Source organism: Coturnix japonica, chromosome 5, assembly GCF_054131305.1.
Source record: "Coturnix japonica strain WE chromosome 5, WE-NBRP24, whole genome shotgun sequence".
Classification (NCBI taxonomy): Eukaryota; Metazoa; Chordata; class Aves; order Galliformes; family Phasianidae; genus Coturnix; species Coturnix japonica.
In genome coordinates this window covers 9,977,184-9,998,891 of record NC_140667.1, presented here as the reverse complement: position 1 = coordinate 9,998,891, position 21,708 = coordinate 9,977,184, and the positions used below count along the sequence as shown (strand labels likewise).

The window sequence follows — 21,708 nt, the reverse complement described above, 5'->3', positions numbered from 1 at the left end:
CATACACTTAATTTCTACACTTGGCTGATCCATGCTATGAGAGATACTCTTACAGGGACCAATACGTTTCAGCAACAATGAAACGAGACTGGAGTACAGTACCCATATTATTGCAGTTATCTATGAAATGATGCATTCCTTGCAGTATGTCTTGTAATGCTACTGTATACCATAAACACTTCTATATAGTAGGGCAACGTAAAACCATGCTCACAATGCAAGGGTGCCATGCATTCTTTTTAATAAGAAAAGGTATCCAAATGCGAACAAATGTTACCTAGTAGTTCTCATAGCAGGCAAACATCCTGCTGAAAAATCTTTATAATATTAGCATAGCCTGTACTTCAATTTGAAACTATAGCGCTGTGGTTTCGTCACTCTGCTGACGTCATGAGTCACCTTCCACCTACATGGCCTCAGTTCCATCTGCTCACTCTTACATAGATATAATCACTGAATGATTACGTGAAACCTGGAAGGGTGAGATGTACATCTCCTAAAATACAGAAATATGCATTTCCAATGGCTTCCCAGAAATAGTACTACTAGGGGGAAAAAAAAACCCCACAGCTTTACTATATGTCTCTGGAAGACAATGCAGCATCTTTTCTTAAAAGTGTAGAAATATAAGGAGGATCTAAATTCCTTCACATATATTGAAATTATATTCTCATTTTCCAGATGTTTTGGTTTTGCTGTTCCTGTTTTTTGCCTTTATTTTCCTGCCCACAAATCTAAACTTAAAAAGTAAATATCTCTGCTATAGCCACTGAAAGCTATGAAGTGAATACTTTTAATGTACTAGAAGAGCATATCCATATCCACTGGCACACCTATTGGATACAAATCATTGCACAAATAAGCACAATAATTAGTAAGAAGATAATATTTAGAATTGCTAAATTCATTTTCTGTACATGTGAACTTCCAAGTCAAACTAAATAATTTTAGAAAATATACAACTCTATTATAGAAGAGCTCTGCCTTACTTGCTTAAAAATAAGTATTATCTATCATAGATGAAATTGTGCCCAGAGGCTCAGAAAGCCTTTTTTATAAGCTACTTTTATGACTATTCTTTTCACTTCTTGGCAACAAGTCATTGAACTCCACAATTGCATTGTTCTTATTCTCTTGGAAGTTCTCACCAGACATTATGGGTTAACACCATAATAGGAAGTCCTCCTGCAAGTTACTCTGATTTAAAATGTTACAACCTATTTATGCTCACATACCACTATGACTATACAGTGCAACATGAATCAAGTGATCAAACTCAAACAGTTTCTTACTCAAGTAGCACAGCTACAAATAGAGCTTTCAATTTACTGTGTATCAAATATCAAAGTATTTGTTGTCTGAAATTTGCTGTATGCTTAGGAATACTCACCCTGCTGCAACTGCTGGAGGTATGACAAGTATGAGTTTTAGTTGTGCTTCATGAAGAGCTTCAGAAAGGTGAATGAGCAAGTGTATCAACTCCCTGAAATACAAACATACTATCATAAGGACAGACAGAAAACTAGTGTTACTGGTTGACGAAAGCAAGCTAACAAGTAACAGCAGAAATTATTGAAAAGATGCAGTATGTGAGGTCCAAACACAGTTTCTAGTGGATGATTCTAGCATTTAAAAAAAATTTAAAAAAAAAATAAAAAATAGAAACTTAGGCAGACTAATCAAAGATTTACCTCCTTATGAGACTAAAAACACTGAACTGTTGGAGACAGTTTTATTGTAACCAGTGATCACCTTAGGGATAGAATGTTTGATTTTAATCCAATTATTCATTGCATGTAAAAATATGTTATCAGAGTAGGCTACTCCTTAGAGTCTTAATCAGTGAAAAGGATGAATCAGTGGAAGAACCAAACACTGCTCTGAAATAAGCAACTGTTGAATAGGTTCAAGTTAACATCATGCTACGACAGGAAATCTGAGCATTCATAAAGAGGTTTTCCCAACAAGATGTGCAGTCTTCAAGGTGTACTTATGAGGCCTGATTTTAGAAACATTTCTGTTGTGGTTTCAAGTGTTTTCTTCATATATTTGTTTACCAACACTTTCCTATGATACTTCCAGGCATTTATTTTGAAGTTAAATATCTGGAAGTATCATCTCCTGTATGCATTATTTAAAGATTTTCCTCAAAAGCTGATTTCCACATCCTAATTTCAATAGGAAAATAAGCTCCAAAGTTTTCTTCACATAATCTATTTTGAGCTCTCTTTCAAAAGATGTTGTTAATAGCAAGTCTAGAAGTCTAGAAATACAGGAAAATTTAACAGTTACTTATATCTGAGAAGTCCAATTCATGCCATAAATAAGGCCATCCTGAGTGCCTTTGAGTCATTTGATTCTTCAGAATATCAACTTCTATAGTTACCTGCCAGCAGAGATCTAAAAATGCAGACAGGATTTCAGCAGTGAATTCTAGATCTGTTCAAAGCTATATATAAACCTGAATTGAGGAAAAAAAGCAACTTCACAATCCATTCCAGCAGATAGTAAGTGTTAGAGCAGATTATACGCAGGAGATCACATAAGCTGTTTTCTCTGCTTATCAAACTGGATTAGACCAGAACTTTCAAAACCTACTTCCAGTACTGTAGTGTCCCATCAAGGCAGTCCCATCCAGGAGATACTGTTCTAAAATGACTGATCTTCCATTTAATCATCTATCATGGTGAAGATGCCTGACTTGCACAATGTAGATGCTATTCAAGAGTAATTAACAAGTTCTATTTCCACTGTAACTGTTTAATGTCAGGTGAAATCCTAAGGGTTCTAAAAAAAACATTCCTCTTAGATCCTGACAACAAAAACTTTTATCACTTTCCCAATACAGTTAGTTTTTTGTGGTTAAAATCTTGAGAGTTGGCTATGCCAAACACCTCTCATGCAGTGGAGACGCACAAGGTTATGGGAATTGGCATTTAGTCCACCTGCAGCATGTACTTCTCCTATTTTTCTATTGAAAAGTAACAGCTTTCTGTTCCATTCTTTACCATATACATTCCACATTAAGCGTGTAGCTATTCAGACAAACCAATTAAGCAGAGAAGGATTCTTCTTTAGAGAAAGCATTCAAAAGTTACAATGCTATGCTAAAGAGGCACTTTTTGACTCCCAGCATATTCATCACAACCTCCACATGACCTAGTCTTACCAAAAACTATAATCAGTATTAAAACTAGCTAAGACCTTTTTCTTACAGATTTTTGTCTAATGGCTAAGTGGCCTTTTAACTAATTATACTTCATTAGATGTCAGAAATTAGATAAAATAAATTTGATTGAAATCAGTTCCTCTGTTATTGAGATTATCCTGCATTCTTCATCAGTAGGATATCTCTTCTCTGTCTGAATGCCTTTGTTAAGTTGTATGACCTCTGAACTGCACAGAATAATTTCTTACTAAATTGGAAAGGCCTACAGCGTAGGCAACCCTATCATATAGCAGTCCTGCAACTGTAAATGAAGGACAGAGATTTGTGGCCTGATATAGGACCAACAGAAAGTCTGAATTGCTGTCTTTATTTTGTAGAAAGCACAAAGCACGCTCTAACTGGAAAACAAACCCAATCCAAATAACTTCCGTGCTCTCTTCCCCTAACAAATATAAACAATATAGCCTTGACCAGGTCAGGAAGCAAAAGCATGGCAGGGTAACTGGCAGATTATTACTCAAGAAACCTAGGTGAACATCCACTCACTAACCTGTCAAGCCCAGTCTCAGCCCTGAGATCTTTACTGCAGATCAGACGGGATTAATGGTTACGGCTGTAGACTTCTCTTTGGCTAACTTCTATTTGTCAGGCAAGATAGATTATATAGACCAAACGTGCACTCTTGCCTCCTCCCCCAAGCAGCAATAACAGAATGCTCATCGATTGTGAGCTGCAAATTAAAACTTTACTGTGCCCCAGCAGTGCTTTCCAGTGTGCTAACACAATTTTTTCCTGTGTTGTCACTGATAATTTTGAAAGGACTATTGACATATTAAAAATTCTAATGAGGTATGAATAATTAGGAATAGAATCAAGTCTTTCTGAAAAGCCCACATTAAATATTTACCAGAGACTTCACCCTTGTCAAGTTTAATTTCATAGTAGTAACTAAGATATTGGCAGCTTTTTAGACCATTTTGAGCTAATTAAGGTCTACTTCAATCCTACGCAATCAGGCCTTCTATTATCACTACTTTTTGTAAAACTAGTTTGTTTGCTTTTGTTGGAGGTGTTTTTATTTTTTCATGTTCCTAATTTCAAAGTATTTTGTCCCTTACAAAGAATTCAAATTTCTCTCACCCAAGGTTTGAGAGAGTTATTTTTTCAGAACTCACTTTTCCAATGCTGTTGGTCTATTGTGTTTGGGACATCTTATAAGAGTTTACTTTGGTACATAAAAGTGTGCTGTCAAGCTGTTTGAAAGGCCTTGCAGAATATATGCTACATTCTTCTCTTCAGTTATGTGACCCTTCAGAACTCTACAACTTTCCAACTTCTGCCACTTTCTTTTATAAGTTAATAGCCAGTGCTCCCTGAAATTTATGCCTTGTCAAGAAAATTGGACAGAATAAAGCTGTCTACTTGAAGAAGAAATTGCTCTTTTGTACCATTTCACTGCTTAGTTAATACCAGAAAACTGGAGTGAATTATGGCAAATCTTTGATTAATAGATTAATTTTTCAGGGACTAACATGAAGGATAGAAGTGCCAGAAGAGGTTTTTGCTCCTATACTCCTACCAACATTAATAAGATGTCTGAAGGTCATCTTCTGCATGATGCCAAGTGCCTGCAGCATGTAGTGGGTAGAAAAAAAATTGTGTTTTTTAGGTTGATCCTGTGTGATGGCAGTGCCATCTGTCAGCTAATGCCAGACAAAGCAAAATAACATGTACACCTTTGTGTATACTACCAGATTCTGGTGAAAAAGGCATGAATGTGCCCATAGCGTGACTGAGGTGCCTAGGGAAATAAAAATAAGCCCATACATATTATTAGCAAAAGAGACATTGTCCTGTCTGGCCCTTATCATTAAAACTGAGAAAGCAGAAGTTCTCCTGTTTAGTTCAGAATCTCCACCATGTGCATTTCTAACCTGAAATGCCACAGTTTAAATGACTTGGAATATTCTGTCGTACATTCAGTCAATTAGGTTTTAGATTTTAAAAAAATGTATTTAATTAAGAAGCAGGTTTGAAAAGTGAAGGGACAGTAAAATATATTATAATTGAGGTATTATTCACATAGAACATCTCAGCTAATTTAAGTTTTTGTTTAGAAACTAATTTCCTACATGTTAGAATCAAAGACATGAAGCTGAGTACTTTTTCACTGCAATGATTGTCAGCATGAGAGAAAAGAGAATCAGTTAGATTCAGTCTCTTATCTCACAAATTTGTCTTTACTTCTATTGGTAATTAGGAGCTTCTATTCTCACAAACCACAGAAAAGTAGTACGTATAGGGGGTACTTCAAAGCATCTGTACTGAGCATTTACATGAGCCTGATCAATGTCAGGCTCCTGCAGCAGAGATCTATACCTACTCAGGTTCTTCAGACAGAATAGGTGGTAATTCAGCATCTGAATACGAGAATCTAATGTCATTTTATACACCCAGGAGTATACAAAGCATGTGAGCAGAATTGTTGGGTAAGTTTCAAGGCATTCAGGGCCATCATACCCTAAGCATACAGCCATAAATTAAGTTGATTACATTCTTTAACATAAAGTCAGGCAACCATGTTTAGGCACATAGTTCTCTTCCACAGAGTTTACGCTGTAAATTAACAAATAAATGTTATGTAAAAGAAAACAGCATGAAGGACAAGTATAATTTAAGACTTCTGCTGAGCATTATGGAGCAGGAAAAGAAGCAATCCTAACCCCTTACTCTTTAAGTTTTTACTCTTGAAAACAAGGATTGGGTTAGCTCTGCTTAATAATACGTAAACAGAAGATACACAGTGAGCCTCAGACCACACGATTTCACTGCTTCTGGAATACCAGCTAGGATAAACAGGAAACTGAAAGCTCTCTTTATACAACTACTTATTCCTTGCAGGAGGAATTTTCATCTGTTTCTGATGCTGAAGTGTGAATTTAAAAAAAAAAAAAAAAAAAAAAAGCAACATCTTTCTAGAAACATGCAAAGAGCTGAAAGGAAAGTATATAAATTTGCCTGTTCTTAAAAATTCTCAGCAATTACAGATTCTCAAGGATGCTCGTGAGAGACCTTGCAGGTTACAGAAACCTTACACAGTGCTAGCACTGTTACTTAGTTATATAGAGGTGCAATGGGTAGAGTAAATGTTATAAGGATGTTATCAGGCTCCTTGAGTCCCACTAAAGTTTAGGTTCAGTTATCAAAAGGAAAAGGAGAAAAAATTAAAAAAATAAAATAGTATCTCATAGAAACACTGATCTGAATTGGGGAAGTCTACACTATGTACCTAACAGTATCAATACCTCATATGGAACACGCACAATTGCTATTCTATCAAGGCTTTACATGTTTGAAGGTTAAAGCATCATCTGTGTTGATACACTCCTGTCAATAGTCCCCAGTTCTTCTACTGTTAAGAATATGCTTTACTACTGATGGTTGTTGCTTTGGAAAAACAGACACGGGTCATGTACGATCCATGTTGCAATACTGCCACTCTGTGGGCTGAAGAGGTCATGGCTCTACCCTTTTCCTAGCAGGGATGTGCAAAGCAAAGGATAGGTAGTCCATGATTCCCAATTTATGAGGACTAATTCTACTCTGCTATTCAAAGGAAAATTAACAGATCGCAAAGTAAAAGCACTCACGGTGCAGTAAAAAGGCAGGCTTGCCAAGATGCAAGTTCTGCCCCTTAACATCTGTTCAAAGCACCTGCTGGCTCAAAAAATAAGCAAAAGGGAAATTTCCTGTGATGCTGGACTTCCAAACAATCAAATTACAGAACAATTAAGTAACAAACTGACTAGTTTATCAAAGTGAAAGCACTGATCATTTAAAAGCATCGGGAAACAAACTTTTAATATTACGATGTGCTTCAACAAATAACTGTATTCCATGTGCAAGTGTAGCTTCACTTCAGCACTCAGCTTTGATTAGTCTTACTCGGAATGCTTGTTGCTGCTTGGCTTCCCAGAGACATTCTGCATCTTAATCACCTCAACCATATCTATGGCAGTGATGGGTAACACACAGGTGGGTTTACAGCTAAGCACTTAAATCAAAACTGGTGTTGATGAGACAGAAGAAGAAAAAAATGATAGTGCAGAACCCTTGTTTATACTCAGGTTTTTTCTGCCAAACATCTACTTTCAGATTTATGGTTAGGATAATCTTAAAGTCTTGCTTGCTGGCAGCCGCGTCTAATATCACATTACTGACTCACAACATGAGGCAGTTAATGTTCTACTTATTGAGAATCACTTTCTCTTCCCATTCCTGTTTAGCAATAAGTGAAAAGACATTTAATATGTAGTAAGCAGTACCTCTATACTTTGCTTAAGTAGCATTCTGGCTGTGAAGTCTAGAGCAACTGCATGGCAGTACCTTCCCTAGAAGGGCTATCTTTTATTACAGGAGATGGGACAAGCACTGTTGGAACATAAACTCAACCCAGAGTTAAAAGGAAATACACTGTATACTTGTTTGCCATTAACAATACAGTACTTGCTGTTATCTTGCTTATGTTGGCTTTCAGTGAGCCTTCAAATTACAGTAATGCAGTCTGACTTAAATGTAGGTTAACCTATAGGAAAACATCAGTTTTAGTAAATAACTGTAGATAAACTGACCTCTCTACCCAACTTCTGGCTTGCAGTTACTATTTACTCAGATCATTTTGTTGACTGCCATAATAAGAGACAGCAAAAGATCTAAAGTTCCATACAGAGATCAGTCATTAAGAACAACCCTGCAAATTACCTAATTTTAAGCAAGAGCATCTCATTTAAAGTTCACGCATTCCACTGTAAATGGTGGAGCCTCTTACAAGGCTACAAATATTCAGCAGTTTCATTCTTTTGTTCCTAGAGTATTGATTTTATAGGGGAATAATAGGAGTCCCTTAACAGCATACACTGTTCAGGAAATTACTACAACATACCATCAGCCAGTATCCTTTGCCCTAAACAGAATAACCTGGAGGATCCTTTCAGAAGGGTAAAAGTCTGTCATAACAAAGTCTGTATTCTGTAGAAATCTCTTTAAAGTTATTTTCCCCAAGATGTTTTAAGCAATACAGAGATGATAAGAGGTCCATGTTTTAGGGAATGGATGCCTGAATTTCCTGAGGCAAATAATCCAAAATTTTCAGAATGTTGCACTGAATCAGTCATTTCCTCACACGTTCTGCCTTTTTCTCCTGAAGTTCAGAATTTGCTTTGCCTATAGTCTGTCCAAAGCATTGAGGTAGCCAAGGGGCTTATGCTCAAGGAAAATAGATTAGAACATATCAGGAAACAGCTTAATACAGGTAAACTCTTTAGTTTTTACAAATGAAGTAAGTTCAGACTCTGTGAAACTTCATAGTAGTTACCAAAAGGTAGATCAGCTACTCTGGAGTTCTAAAAATGTTGTGCTTGCAAAAACTGGAAGCCAGTGTCTCTGTAGGTTTGCTTCAGGTTGCAGATTTTCATTCTAATTTCAGCACATATAAAGGATATTAATATAAAGTCCAGGAAGATTTCCTAATTAACTCAAAGTCAGTGCTATTTATCCAGTAACAAATATGAATCAGAATTACAATAAAGACTAATGTGCACCTGAGTACACACAGAGTTGAGGTACTCTCTTCATCCTTCTTCAACAGCAACATCTTGCATGGCTAAAATTTAAAAGGGTAATGTGGTCTGCTAATTATACTATGAAATTTAATACATAACCTTTGAATTCATGTAGGATAGTTTTAAGACAAGTGAAACAATCTTCAGTTGACCTAGGCTTAGGTGTACTTCATTATAGAAAATGACAAAGTAAGTCAACATGGGCTAATTAAACTTTAAAAAGATAGTGTAAAAGAGGCAATTTTTAGTAATTGCATCCTAAAAATTTATACTTACTTTTGCTTTTGATTTCCCAGCTGACTCCAAACTTCAACTACAAAGCCATCAAAATTTTCATTCTAAAAAAAGGAATTGACAACAACATACACTTCATCACCATGCTTATTCATTATGCTTGCAGAGATAATACAATATTGAAGCACACAATTACTTTAGCTGTTCTAGCAGTAATACAGATTGAGCACACTTCATATTCTTACAGCAGTTTCATCTTAAATGCATCATTTCATGAAGAAGTCAAAGTGAAGCACAAATTATTTAACTAACATGCAAAAGTTGAAAATCTCTATTAGTTATGCATGACTGACTCCTACTCTCACAGGATAAACCCGTATCAGATTGGGAAAAATGCAGCCATTAACAAAAAATGGTTGTTAAGCAAATCATTTGAAACACATTTACATGTATATTGGGGAAAAAAGTCACAGGCTATTGACTCTAAAGATGTAAATACTAAACTGGAAAAGTCATTATTCCAAACATTTCCAAAATTAATCTCTCTTATGAAAACTTGTTTACTGTGATCAAGGGTATTGCTGGACTTCAACACCCTTTCCTTAAGAGGTTAATTGTTAGAGAGGAGCTAAAATTGATGTGGCAGTTACAAATTTTAAGAAAGCATTCGGTTCTCCTCTTCATCCATCTTCCTCCAGAGTGCAGATTTATTTACATCCTACAGCAAAGGAGAGTATTCTTATTCTGACAGTAATTAGGCAGGTTTTCACAAAACAGCCACTAATTTGGATGTCTCTAGGGTGCAGTCTGTCCAGTCCTAGAAGCATTGTTCCAAAGCATTAAGCCATTCCTTAAAGGAAACCCTTTTTTTTTCTCACTCTTAACTGTTTAATCAGACTTGAACAAAATTATGCAGAAAATGATATCTGGCAAGCTATTCTTGATATTAAAAGTGACTCTTTATGCCTAGTCCATTGAAGCCTGAACATATTTGTGTCATACAGAAAATATCTCTCATTGTAGCCAAGATTGTTTTGCAGCACCCTCCCCCCCCCCAAAAAAAAAAGTTACTAGCTGTTTTGCTGTCTTTTTTTTTTTTTTCCCTCTAATAGAAATTAAAGAAATCACTCTGCTTGCTAGGAGACCTCCATGAGAAGGCTATTAGCCATCTATTACTACTATGATGTTATTCTGAACATCAGCTGGCTGGAATGGGTTTTATCAATTAGAATTTAGAACAGGCAGAAGTGTGCAACTGCCAATGATAACAGGTTCAGGATAATCAGACCTATGTAGTCTCACTTGAGGCTTTCAGTTAACTGTACTTGAGTACTGCTACATTTTATATATACGGGAATCAGACACATTCTAGAATATACAAGTGAGATTCACACCTCATTCATATTTTGAATAGAAATTTATTCTGTAGGATGAAAACTGGAAATGAGAAAATATATTTTATGAAAGGAACCAGAAATCACCTCATAATGTTTTAAAAGTATTGTTGAAGTCTTTTTACCTTGGCTAGCAGAACCATACTCTGGGAAAGCTCTTCTATCTCATCTTCACTGCCAAAAAGACTCTCAAAGTCATGGTAAGTCCAGCCATCAAACAAAATTCTAGGCACTACAAAGCAAATTAGAAAGTGTAAATAATTATTATCTACGTTGCAATATTTCTGCAAAAACAAAATAGAAGTATAATTCTACAGAAGACACCAGCAGATGAATCACCAAACAATGTATCTCATAGCTTGGATTGTTGTGTTTTTTTACTCTAATTTTATCAGCACAGAAAAGTTGACGCCATAGAACATTCTTTGCTTTATGATAACTCAAACATTAATTAATTACTAGCTAATTGATACTAGTTGTCACGGAGTTCTCTCTAGAGCTCACTCCGGGACAGTGGTCACAAACCCGGGGCAGCAGGAACAAAAGCCCCCCCCCCTTTCTCTATCGGCACTGTACGGCACGCGTGGCCCGGCCCGGCCACGTGCGTTTAGGGAGAGGGGAAGGGAAGGGAGATTGCGATTAGGTCTAACAAAAAATGAAGGAGAAAAAAGGTGATCTGAGAACGAACAGCAGTTTGATAACCTAATAACGCTAAACTACAAGAGAGTTTCAACAAAGAGAATACCAAGTCCCCAATCTCACCGATGGAGCTGTGGAAGGCAGGAAGCTCTGACCACGTTGTCTCCTCGCAGGGAGCCGGGCCAGCAACCCCGTCCTCTTCCTCACTTCCCTTCCGGTGCCCATCCCCACATGCCCATTTAAGGCAGTCCACAGAAAAAAAAACTTGTCCCCTTTACTCCCATTATTAGGCATGGTGTTCTGATGTGGAATACCAACACCAACCAAATTACAAAACCAGAACACTAGTTTTAAGAAAATATGCATCTAATTGACAATTGAAGTTCTACTTAGGAAGGTCTTAAAACACCAAAATGAAACCGCAATCCTTCTGTAAGTTGTGCCTCTCTTCTATCACAAGAATAGAAAGGTAGAAAAGTTCACCTCCTACTCTAATGTAGTTGCATAATAGACGGAGCCTCATATTTAGTCTTTTGCTCCTTTCAAGAGCCTACAACAAATCTTAATTTTGGAAAAATAACAGGTGCTTGAGGGTACTTTTCACCCCCCTTTTTCCCCTTCACCAGCAATACTTCTAAGACATTAAATATTTCAAATAGATCAATGAGCATTCAATTTGTCTACCTGTTTCACATTCCCATCCCACCTTGTGAAGCAAGAAGAGTTTTACTAGTTCCACAGCCTTGACTTATTCTTGTTACAGACAAAAGTAAGGCGTTTAGCAGTGTTACACTGTAACAATGTTTGCCTCTTTCTCTGCAGACACACTGTTGCACGCCTCTTGAGATCTCTGCTTCAAGGGCAGAAGCCAGCCGTACAGGAAAACACTGAGGACTGACTCAGATTTAGATTCCCTTCCCCCCTTATAAAAAGAGTGGAATCCCTGAGCAACAAGTTTGAAGATCATTCCCCAGGTAAGCACATCATATTAAATACAGAGTACGCTTCCAAAGAAGGCCCAGTCTAAAACATAGGCTCACCTATTTTGATGTTTTTGGAGTTTTTTCTGACGTTTTTCATCCAGCCTGTCAAACAGTACCAAGAAAACAGCTCTTAAAACGTAAATATATTGACAAGGACAACATATTTTGAAGCATTCTTCAACTAATGTAGCAAAGTTTAATTATATCAACCTTTCTATTACAGACTGCTAGCTCATTAGCAATGCAGAGGAAACGGGCTCTGATACACAAAAATCAAAGCTATTTGTTTCCACCATAGCATAACTAACACTTACAACAATCTTGTAAGAGTCCTTTGCCCACCCCTCCCTCCTTGCTGCTTACAGTTCTGTTTCATCATGGAAAACATCTCACTACTTAGTGAGAACACCAGTTGTGTAGTCCGATTGTTTTTTGTTTCTTTTTTAAGTTAGCTGGGTTTTTAAATCTGACTGGTTTTTAAAATTCAGATGGTACTTCTTAGTGTCCCATCCACTCCCTCTAAGTAGTTACTGCATTTGAATTAATGTTAGTAGGCATTAACATAGTAAAAACAATCTTTGGAGCTCTTGAAAATGGTATTTTACTGGCACGTTTCAATCAAGTTCAAAACTAAACTAATTATTTATTAAGAGCATACTATATGAATTCTGAATCTGCTGCAAGTTCTGTGACAGTGGAGAAAATTCTCTTCAGATTAAATTCAATTTTCATCCCAGAACAAACTCACTCACCAGGGTTTTCAGTTTATTTGTATGGGCTTTTTTGCAAGGGCAGAAGGAATGAAAACAGATAAATAACTGAACAGTGCAAACACAAAGGACTATTTCTGTCTATAGAGATTCTTTGTCTCTTCCTTTAAAGGGGGCTTTGTAGATAGGTTGCTCTCTTTCTATTTATCTGCATATTACTATCAATAATACTATCCACAGTAACAACGTGGAAGCAAATGAGAAAAGTTCACTGTGTAAAAAACTTTCTAAAACTAGTGGCAATGAGAGGTAGCGTGAAAAACATGCGTGTATAATTGCATGTATAAAATCCATCAGTTTACAACAAGAACAGTGATCCTATTTGTAATCCATATTCAAATAAAAAGGAAATCAAACCTTTATCTACATCATGGAGCCCAGTGAACTGGAATTGCTCCTTCCCTCTCCGTCTCACTTGTAACCAGACTGGTGAGATTAGTGTGAATTTATTTCCAAATATTTTAGCGATGTCATAGCCATGGCTGTTCCACTAGTAAAAGAAAGGAGATTAAAAAAAAAAGTGAGAGATGACAAGCAAGACATACGGACCACTTTGTTTTTGATCTGTGAGAGCTCTTTACCACAAATGTAACCACTTGTTAGATCTCTGTTAGTTTCAGAAAAACTTCTGCAGCTTTATTTTCATTTAAATAATAAAGCACTTATAACACTCTCATAGCTACATGAATGTCAGCCTTCAGCTTATGCAAATTAATCTAAACTGGAGTAATTAGCATTTAGCTTTAGTAGAGATTTGAATGTACAAGGTCTGCATTTATGTTCAACAGAACTTGAGAAAGCTAGAAGTTCATAGGGGGAACCTATTTCTGTTCTGAGCAGTGCAAAAACAAAACAAGCATTCTCTAAACAAAAGTAACATTCACTATTTATGAGGATGCTTTGAACAGTAAGACTGCATAGCAAGATATCAGTTTGACAGCAGTATAAAATTTTTACTGTTTACTTAGAAGGCTCATGTTGGTAGCTCCATAATGTAAAGATACTTAGTAGTATTCTTTATCTGAATTTAGTGCAACTTTACATGGCCCATTCAAGAACAAAAACAAAAAAAAAATTCAACTGTTTTACTGGTGAGAAAAACAGTATGACCTAGATATCTTACAAGAGATGAGTGGGAGAATAAGAGTTTGAGACCACTTGAATCTGAAGGCAGCTCTTGAATATCTGACTGCAGACTGGAAGTTCCAAATACTATAAAAACATTTTTATAGCAGGGATGAAAGAACCTAGATTAGTACAGTTCACTGCACATTCATTCAAAGCACCGATTTTATTTGATTTATTTACTCACAGGAGTAATATATCCCAGAACATCTCCTGAGAAGTGTCTTTCTTTCGTCTTCTTGGAGCAGTAGCTTCTGTGTTCCAGTATAATATCCTTTGCCTTTGGATCTGTAACTACCAGTCCCCGGTCCTGCACATTTTTATCAGAATGCAGTGTCTGGGGGAAGACAACAGTTTTTATAAGCAGCTATTTTCAAAAGCAACAGGCCTCAAAAAGAAAACAACAACACTGAACTCCAAGTGCTCTTTTAAAATCATACGAAATTGTTTGATTTTAAAAGAAAATTAAAGAAGAGCTGGGAAACAATTTGTCACCATCAGTAATCTTACTTTGATTGCAAGGAAAAGAATAATCAAGTGATAAGATTAAAAAACATCATTCACCACACCTGATGACTGATATGTTCATAATATAAAAAGCAGTTCTGCGAGAAGTTTTAAACTGCTGAACTGCATGTTTAATATCAGACTTCAGCATGTTGAATCATCTTCTCAGATTGCTATGGGACTCTGAATGACTTCTGCCTTCAAAGAAAACGCTGGCTTGCAAGCTCTTTCACAACACGGTTGTCCCATTGGCAATGCTGAGAATACCTCCCTCACCTGTAAATGACACAGTGACACAGTGCTCTTGGCCAATACTATTGCTCCCTTAATTCCCAACACAGGGATGGAGGTATGCCTCTTTTACATGCAATAGGGGACAAAAAGTTCTTACTTCTACAGCAATCTTATGCAGCCTACATTGGAGCTGAAAGCTCCAGAAGTCTACATTGTATTGGTTAAAGGAGTGAAGCATTTATGACACTCAGAAAAAGATGAATGAAAGGACAACTTCACGTAGTTTCATTTGAGAATAAGCTTCCACAGAAATGTACAGTTGATTCCAACACTATTTTTATTTTCTAAAGAATGAGAATAGCCTTACCATCCCTCAAAGTTGAGTTATATCGCTGCACATGTTAAATAAGATGAGTGTTTTGATTATTTAGCTTACCTTTTCTTCCAGTTTTTTTGTAGCAGCTTTCTTAGCGTCTGTTTTTGACAAGGTACCTTCAGCTAGCCAGCAAATCACTGTTAAAGAAAGTGAAATACAGAGAAACCTCATAGTGTTTCTCCCAGTTTCAAGTTTTTCTTGTCCCAGAAATATAAGGGTTCAAATCTCTGCAAACAGAAGAGAAGAGAAATTCAGTTTTCTTGTTTAAGAATCAATTCTTTGTCTCATCTTCTGCTCTATAGATTAATACTTATTAATGCAGCTCTGTTTAATAACACCTTAGAGGAAATTGAGGGAAATAATGTGCTGCTAATTTTAAATGTCCTATGGATCACAATGGGAATTTTAGAGTATAACAAATCAGGTGCTCTAGACATATACCTGGCTTCTTCTCACAATACTGAGATCCTAATGGAGAAAGAAAAATGTTAGCTTTCCCATAACTGTCTGAAGTTCTGTCAAACATAACCCCTTGTTCTAAAATAAAACAAATTTTTCTGAAGAACTAACAGCTAACTTTTCTGACACTCACTCTGAAGACTTACTAAATCATTTCTTCAAGCTATATTTACAATACTTGTTCTGTTCATTGCTATATAAGGTCAATCCTAGTAATGCTGAGATGAGATTAACAACATGCATTTGGACAAGGTTGGTTTAGCAGTGAGTTGCTGAAAAAGAGAAAGGGATCTTGCAGGAGCTGGGCATCCTGCACTAAAACAGGCAAGAATGTGACTAGCCTACAGAAAAGGAGAGTGATGGCAGAAAAAGTGCTTGAAAAAAGTATAATGTCACTAGCACCAAAGAACAGACAGCATCAAAGCCCTTGTACAAAATCACTTGAAGACTTTATTCAAGTCTTAAAAACAATGCAAAAATAAAAGTAGCTGACCTTCTAATAGCTCCTGGATCCAGAGGGCAAGGCAACAGCTAAATCAGCATACCACTTTAAATTTCACTACTATTAGCAGCTATGGTATTACTCTTCTTTGCCTTCAAGGTCACTAGTACTGTTGTTTTCAACATCCAAAAAGATTAGATAAAGGAAGCTGCTCTTGATAGCATCTACTCTGTTCCATCAAGCTTAGCAGGATCTATAAACTATTACAGATGGGAACAGTTGGGAGCCTGAACAGTCAATACAAAATCTTAACAATTTGGACAGGATATCGATTCTTCCAGAAGCTGGTATATATTGATTTGGAGGTGTTTGATTTCACTTTCAGAAACAATTAGCAACAGCATTCACGTTCCTAGAAAGAAGTTAGTGTTTAACAGCTGAAGCACGGGTGTTTAAAAAACCACCACTGAACTCCGATTAGAAATTGAAATGTGTTCATTTCCTTGATCATACCTATCTGGCAATTACTGTAAGCCAACATCCATTTCTGGATCTATAGAAAGTGCAGAGCCTGTAGCAGCGTTTTCTGATAGTGACATTCTAATATTGACTCTTAGTAGAAACTTTATTAACTTCATCTTCAGCAGCGTGGTGGAATTCCCAGGTCACAGCCTGAACCAATGGTTGAGCAGCAGATTAGATGATGTGGCTTAACCCAGGGAGCTCAGGTGCAATCAGTGCACCTGAGCGACCAAAAGGGCCAGCCAGGATCCACCCCTCCTTACTCTCATTTAAGGGCTGGCAACTGAATGAGCAGCATCTTTGGATAGAGACTGCACTCCTCTCAAGCTGTTACTGATTACTGGAAGGGGTGAGACAATTTTCCTTCTTTATTACCTGCTTTTGTTCCATAATACCTGTATCCCATTTGAAGGCACCATCACCACTTTCTTTTGCCATACAAACAGCATCAGCAAAAATTAAGTATAAAGCATCATTTTAGTACCCAAAAAGATGAATAAATCAAGCTTTAAGTGCTCTATATGAAAACTAAACGCACGGATTTATTGAGCTTTTCAAAACTAGATGCCCATCAAGTCTTTCCTTTAGTAAGCCTCCCTTCCACAATTTATTATCCTCATACTAACTAATTTTTTTTTCTTATCTGTTGTATTGCAACATACAAGGAAAACTGAGGTTTAAGGTTTGAGATGTTTGGGTTTTTTTTGTTTTTTTTTTTTTGACTAGATTGAGTTGGTTCCTGTACTCCGGCGATACCAAAGCTTTCTCTTTTGCGTCAGAGCCCCACGTGCAGCCCAGCACAAACGTGCGGGCTCAGTCCGAGAGTGCCCCGCGGCCTACCTACCCCGGGCCAGCCCCCCTCCAGCGTGCTTCTGCCATCCATATCACCGCATCCAAGCTACGGGATATACCCTACACGGACATGACACCGCACCACCGCCCGCCTCCTCCCCTCCCCCGACAGCGCCGCTGCCGCCTCCAAGCAGCGCCGGCCCGCGGCCACCACCTACCGCCCGCCGTCGTTTCGGAAGTGGAGGCGGGCGGTGCCGCCCCTGCGCCTGATGGGAGGCGCTGAGGCTGCGGCGGCTGAGAGCTGGTTGCGCCATCATGGCAGTCGCTGGGTCTTTAGCTGGTCAATCTGTGTCCCCTCATCGCTCTGCCGGGTGGAGGTTGCCCGCTTGCTCATCTGCACCTGAAGGAAACAAGCGTTAGTTAGGCTCTTGCTGGGCTGCAGATAAAAGCGATGGTATAGGTGAGGTATGAGAGGGTTTTTGTGTGCAGAGAGAGTCAGCGAGTCTCTGGTGTTGGAAAAGGAGGTGTCAAACCGCGGATGGGTGCTAACAGGCCTTCAAATAACAGCTTGTGTTTTAAATTGAGCCTTCTACTTTCTGCTTTGACCTTGTACCCTGTGTTTGCACGTGCAGCATGACTGTGCTGCTAATATTTTCACTGCAGTGGGAATTTCGATGTAGCCCTATTATTTCACGGGCTGTTTATAGAGAATAAGTACCAAATGTTAAGGCATGATAAAAAGTCATTCTGGAAACCTTAGCACGTTTAGGCACACCCTTCCCAGCAAAAGCCTTTCTAAACCTTCTTATTTTCCAGTTAGAACTTGGTGCCGCTTTCCAGAAGCAGAACTGAAAGATTTAATCATCTTCCCTTCACTTTCTTTCACTCTTGTGTAACTTAAGATCTTCATAAACATTATTCAGCACTGAATTGAAAAGCAGAAGTGTTTTTCCTCTGAACTCAAGTCAGTGAACCAGATGTAGCTCTGAGTCTGTGCGCCCTTCCCCTGTGCCCTGAATCATACAGATAAGGGAGGACTTCAGAAGGGAAATCAATGTTCACTTGTGTACTTGGGTACTGAATTTTCTATTGTTTTGTAAAATGCTGTTCATCTCTCCTAAGCGGTAAATGTTTCCAGGATATGTTTCTCAATAGCAGGAAAGACAGAGATAAGGCAGGGGTATGAAAAATTAGGTTTGTTTCCAGCTACTCTGTAATGAAATCTTTCTTTTCCTGTATTGCATTCCTAATATGCTACGCTGTTGACTCTCTCATACCCTTAATGGGACTGAACCAAAGGTTTGTGGCAGGTAGCTGGCACTGTGCATGCTGCCCCTGAGGGAACCTGCAGCTGCCTGTAAGGGAATCATGGGTCTTCTTAACTCATACATATAAGGGTACACTGCCAGGTACTGGGGAGTCCCACTGAAAGGCTGATTAAGCTGCTAAGTAAATCCAAATGATAAGGGGATCTTTATTTAATTTCTGTGTTTTTCTGTACACTACTGTTCCTTTAACAGAGCACCGTCGGACACCTGGAGGAGAACAGAAACATGCTCCTTTACCTGGGGAGTAACTGCATACTCAGTGAAAAAAGGTTTGGAAACAAAAATGGTTTCTCAGCAAGAAATTAAACCCATACCTTCATTCGGTAGCCTGCGGCTTAAGAGAAAGATGACTAAGACAAACAGATTGGGAAAAAGACTTCCTATGAGCTGGAAGAAGTAACATAGAATTTATTGCAATGCAGGAAGTCACCCAGGTGGTTGTCAGCACTGTGCCAGCATGCAGAGGGCAAGGTCAACTTACCTGGAGACTCTTTATTAACCCTTATTTTAACTTGTCCAAGCTCTTTGAGTGTAACTATTCTGTTTTACACTTCTGTATAAACATAGTAGAGTGCATAACTCTTTCAGTCATTGAGTTGCCCACTGTATAGAAGAGATTTAGGCAAATCCATACCTGAAAATTGAGATAGATTTCATGATAGTGGTGTTATCCGAGCTTTGTGCTTCTTAATCTTAAAAGCAAAGTATCTGATATTCTGACATGGCAGAAGGCATTACTGATAAACCTACACTCTTCATCCATAGATAATGAACTTGAGATGTCAGGTAGATTAACAAGATCGAGTACACTTGAGTAGGAGCCACAAATTCTGTTTTCTCTCTAGCTGTTTTTCCTTCCAGTATGGTTAGAATGACCATGAGGGGGAGAAGAAAGCAGTAACTGATGAAGTGAGGGACAAACCTGTCAAAAATAACAAAGGGAAAATAAGAATTTCCTTCTTCTGTGTAGAAATTCATTACAGAGGTACAAAGAGCTGGCAACACAGCTCTATACCACAGTGTGTGACTTCATATCCTAAACACAGTGCTGTCCAAATTATTCTGGAGTGTGATTTTGGCAGACACTCACATAGGGCTGAAGAGTAGCTGTAGGTGGCAGAATAGCTGTGGCAGTACTAAACACAGCATGGACAGTAAATCCTGCTGGCTGTTGGATGATTTCTGGTGTTGAAATTCCTCATAATTATATGTAATCACACTCAAAATTCAATCATGTTTTGGCTGTAGAAACCAAATAGGAATTGAAACTGCAAAGCACTTAAAGCTCCAGAACAAGAGTTAAACTCTGTCTGTAAATTAGCACTCAGCTTTAAGGCAGAGAAGAAATGCAGTGGAAGCTGTACTTCCCACAAACAGACACCAGCTGAAAACCGCCAACTTACTAATATTAGTTTTATAAAGATCAGACTAATTTTTCGAAGTCTTTATACCAAATTGTGTTGGAATTCTGAAGAAGATTAAAGCAATTTATGGATGGCAAAATGCATGGTAGATACTCAAAAGTCAGTAAAAGGAGGTGAATGTAAAATGACTACATAATGTATAGTGTGCACTGAGTAAGTTAGAATTGAAATGATTGACTACTGAAAAGCCCCAAAGGAGTTCTCTATTTGTGTATTTGCTTTTCAAGCACAGTCACAACTGACACTGCTCCCTCTTTAAAGGTAGTTTTAAGCATGCCTGCACAACTTGCAGCTGCAGTGACAGGAATGCAGCCACACAGGACTGATGCACTCGGCCTTTAGGTGTCACTCTGCTTTTTAAGAGTAGATATTATTAGTTCAACATTTTATTTTGGCTAACTCAAACACAAGTATGTTTGTGTGTTTGTTTGAGAAAGATTTCTATTTTTGAAGTCTTGTGGTTTGAAGATTGTTGTTATGCATCACAGTCTGATTATAAAGCTATGAATTAAGTCAATTCTTTTCATGTAAGCCTCCATATGCAGGGAATCTGTATCAAGACTGGTTGTGCACAAGAAAATGGATACAGCGATGACTACCAGATATTGCAATCTTCTCTTTGGAATGGATACACAATAACAAAGCACTGGTGTAAAAATGTATCCTGAAAACACACAGAAAAGACCATTGAGAGATGACCTATGCCATATATACAGCCATTACCAGAAAATATTATGTGGGTCTTGCTACATGAGGTTAAAGTGTATCATTATTTGGAGGCACTGAAGCTTTACAAGTTTAAGATGCAAGCTTTAAGAACAGAACAGGAACAAACTACCCAGGGAAACACTGAAACTGGTGGTATCAGATCAGGGTTGTATGCCTTTCTAGAAGACAGTCTGCAGCTAAAATCTAATTACTGGTCTCAATTCGGGCAAAAATAAATAAATAAAAGCAAAAGGGAAAGAAAAGGAAAAGATGAAGGTGTAGATGAAAATTATCAGCTTGAAGGATGCAAGAAAACATTAAATGAGCGATCTCTAGTATTCCTTAATGCTTATAGAGGTCTTTATAATGCATTAAGTATGCTGAACCTCTCAACACACTGTTGTTTAGGCATACTAGGTCAGTTTTGATGCTCTTTGAATCTATTTCCAGCTGATGAGATTAAATGCTCCATGCAGTCCAAATTCTCTGGTGTGGGACTGTGTTGCTCTGCTTGGTTGTGATCTTCAGAAGAAACATGTCTTGCGCACCTGCATGCCCTGGTAGCCAGAAGAGTAGTGAAGAGCCACACATAATTCAGGTCAACTGTATTGACCTCATTGCAGCCTTTCAATACTTGAAGGGAACTTACTCCCAGGAGGGGAGTAAACTCTTCAAAAGGGCTGACAAGAGCAGGACATGGGGAAATGGTTTTAGGTTAAAAGAGAGAATATTTAGGTTGGGTGTTAAGGGGAAGTTCTTCACTAGGAGAGTGGTTAGGCCCTGGAACAGGCTGCCCAGGGAGGTTGTGGGTGCCCCGTCCTTGGAGGTGTTCAAGGCCAGGATGGACGGGGCCCTGGGCAACCTGATCTAGTAAATGTGTGTGTTTGGTGGCCCTGCCAGGCAGGGGGTTTGGAACTACATGATCCTTGAGGTCCCTTCCAACCCGGGTCATTCTGTGATTCTGTGGCAGGGCTTAGGGCC

The 21,708-nt window shown here is 38.1% G+C and overlaps 1 protein-coding gene across 3 annotated transcripts in view; it reads right to left on the bottom strand.

Moving 5' to 3' along the window:
- The window catches only part of CHID1 (chitinase domain containing 1), a 262,547-nt gene extending 245,034 nt beyond the window's left edge, over positions 1 to 17,513 (bottom strand). For 2 of the 3 annotated variants that reach the window (XM_085548316.1, XM_015863751.3), the window contains exons 1-8: positions 17,486 to 17,513; positions 15,113 to 15,279; positions 14,123 to 14,272; positions 13,168 to 13,300; positions 12,098 to 12,142; positions 10,544 to 10,650; positions 9,067 to 9,128; positions 1,391 to 1,483 (exon numbers count right to left, since the gene is read on the bottom strand). In XM_085548316.1, coding sequence (XP_085404442.1) covers positions 1,391 to 1,483; positions 9,067 to 9,128; positions 10,544 to 10,650; positions 12,098 to 12,142; positions 13,168 to 13,300; positions 14,123 to 14,272; positions 15,113 to 15,223 — 701 coding nt within the window. In that variant the 5' untranslated portion in view covers positions 15,224 to 15,279; positions 17,486 to 17,513. Of the gene's footprint in view, positions 1 to 1,390; positions 1,484 to 9,066; positions 9,129 to 10,543; positions 10,651 to 12,097; positions 12,143 to 13,167; positions 13,301 to 14,122; positions 14,273 to 15,112; positions 15,280 to 17,319 lie in introns of all 3 variants that reach the window. The other variant, XM_085548315.1, reaches the window with a different exon arrangement.
- Between the last annotated feature and the right edge of the window lie 4,195 nt (positions 17,514 to 21,708).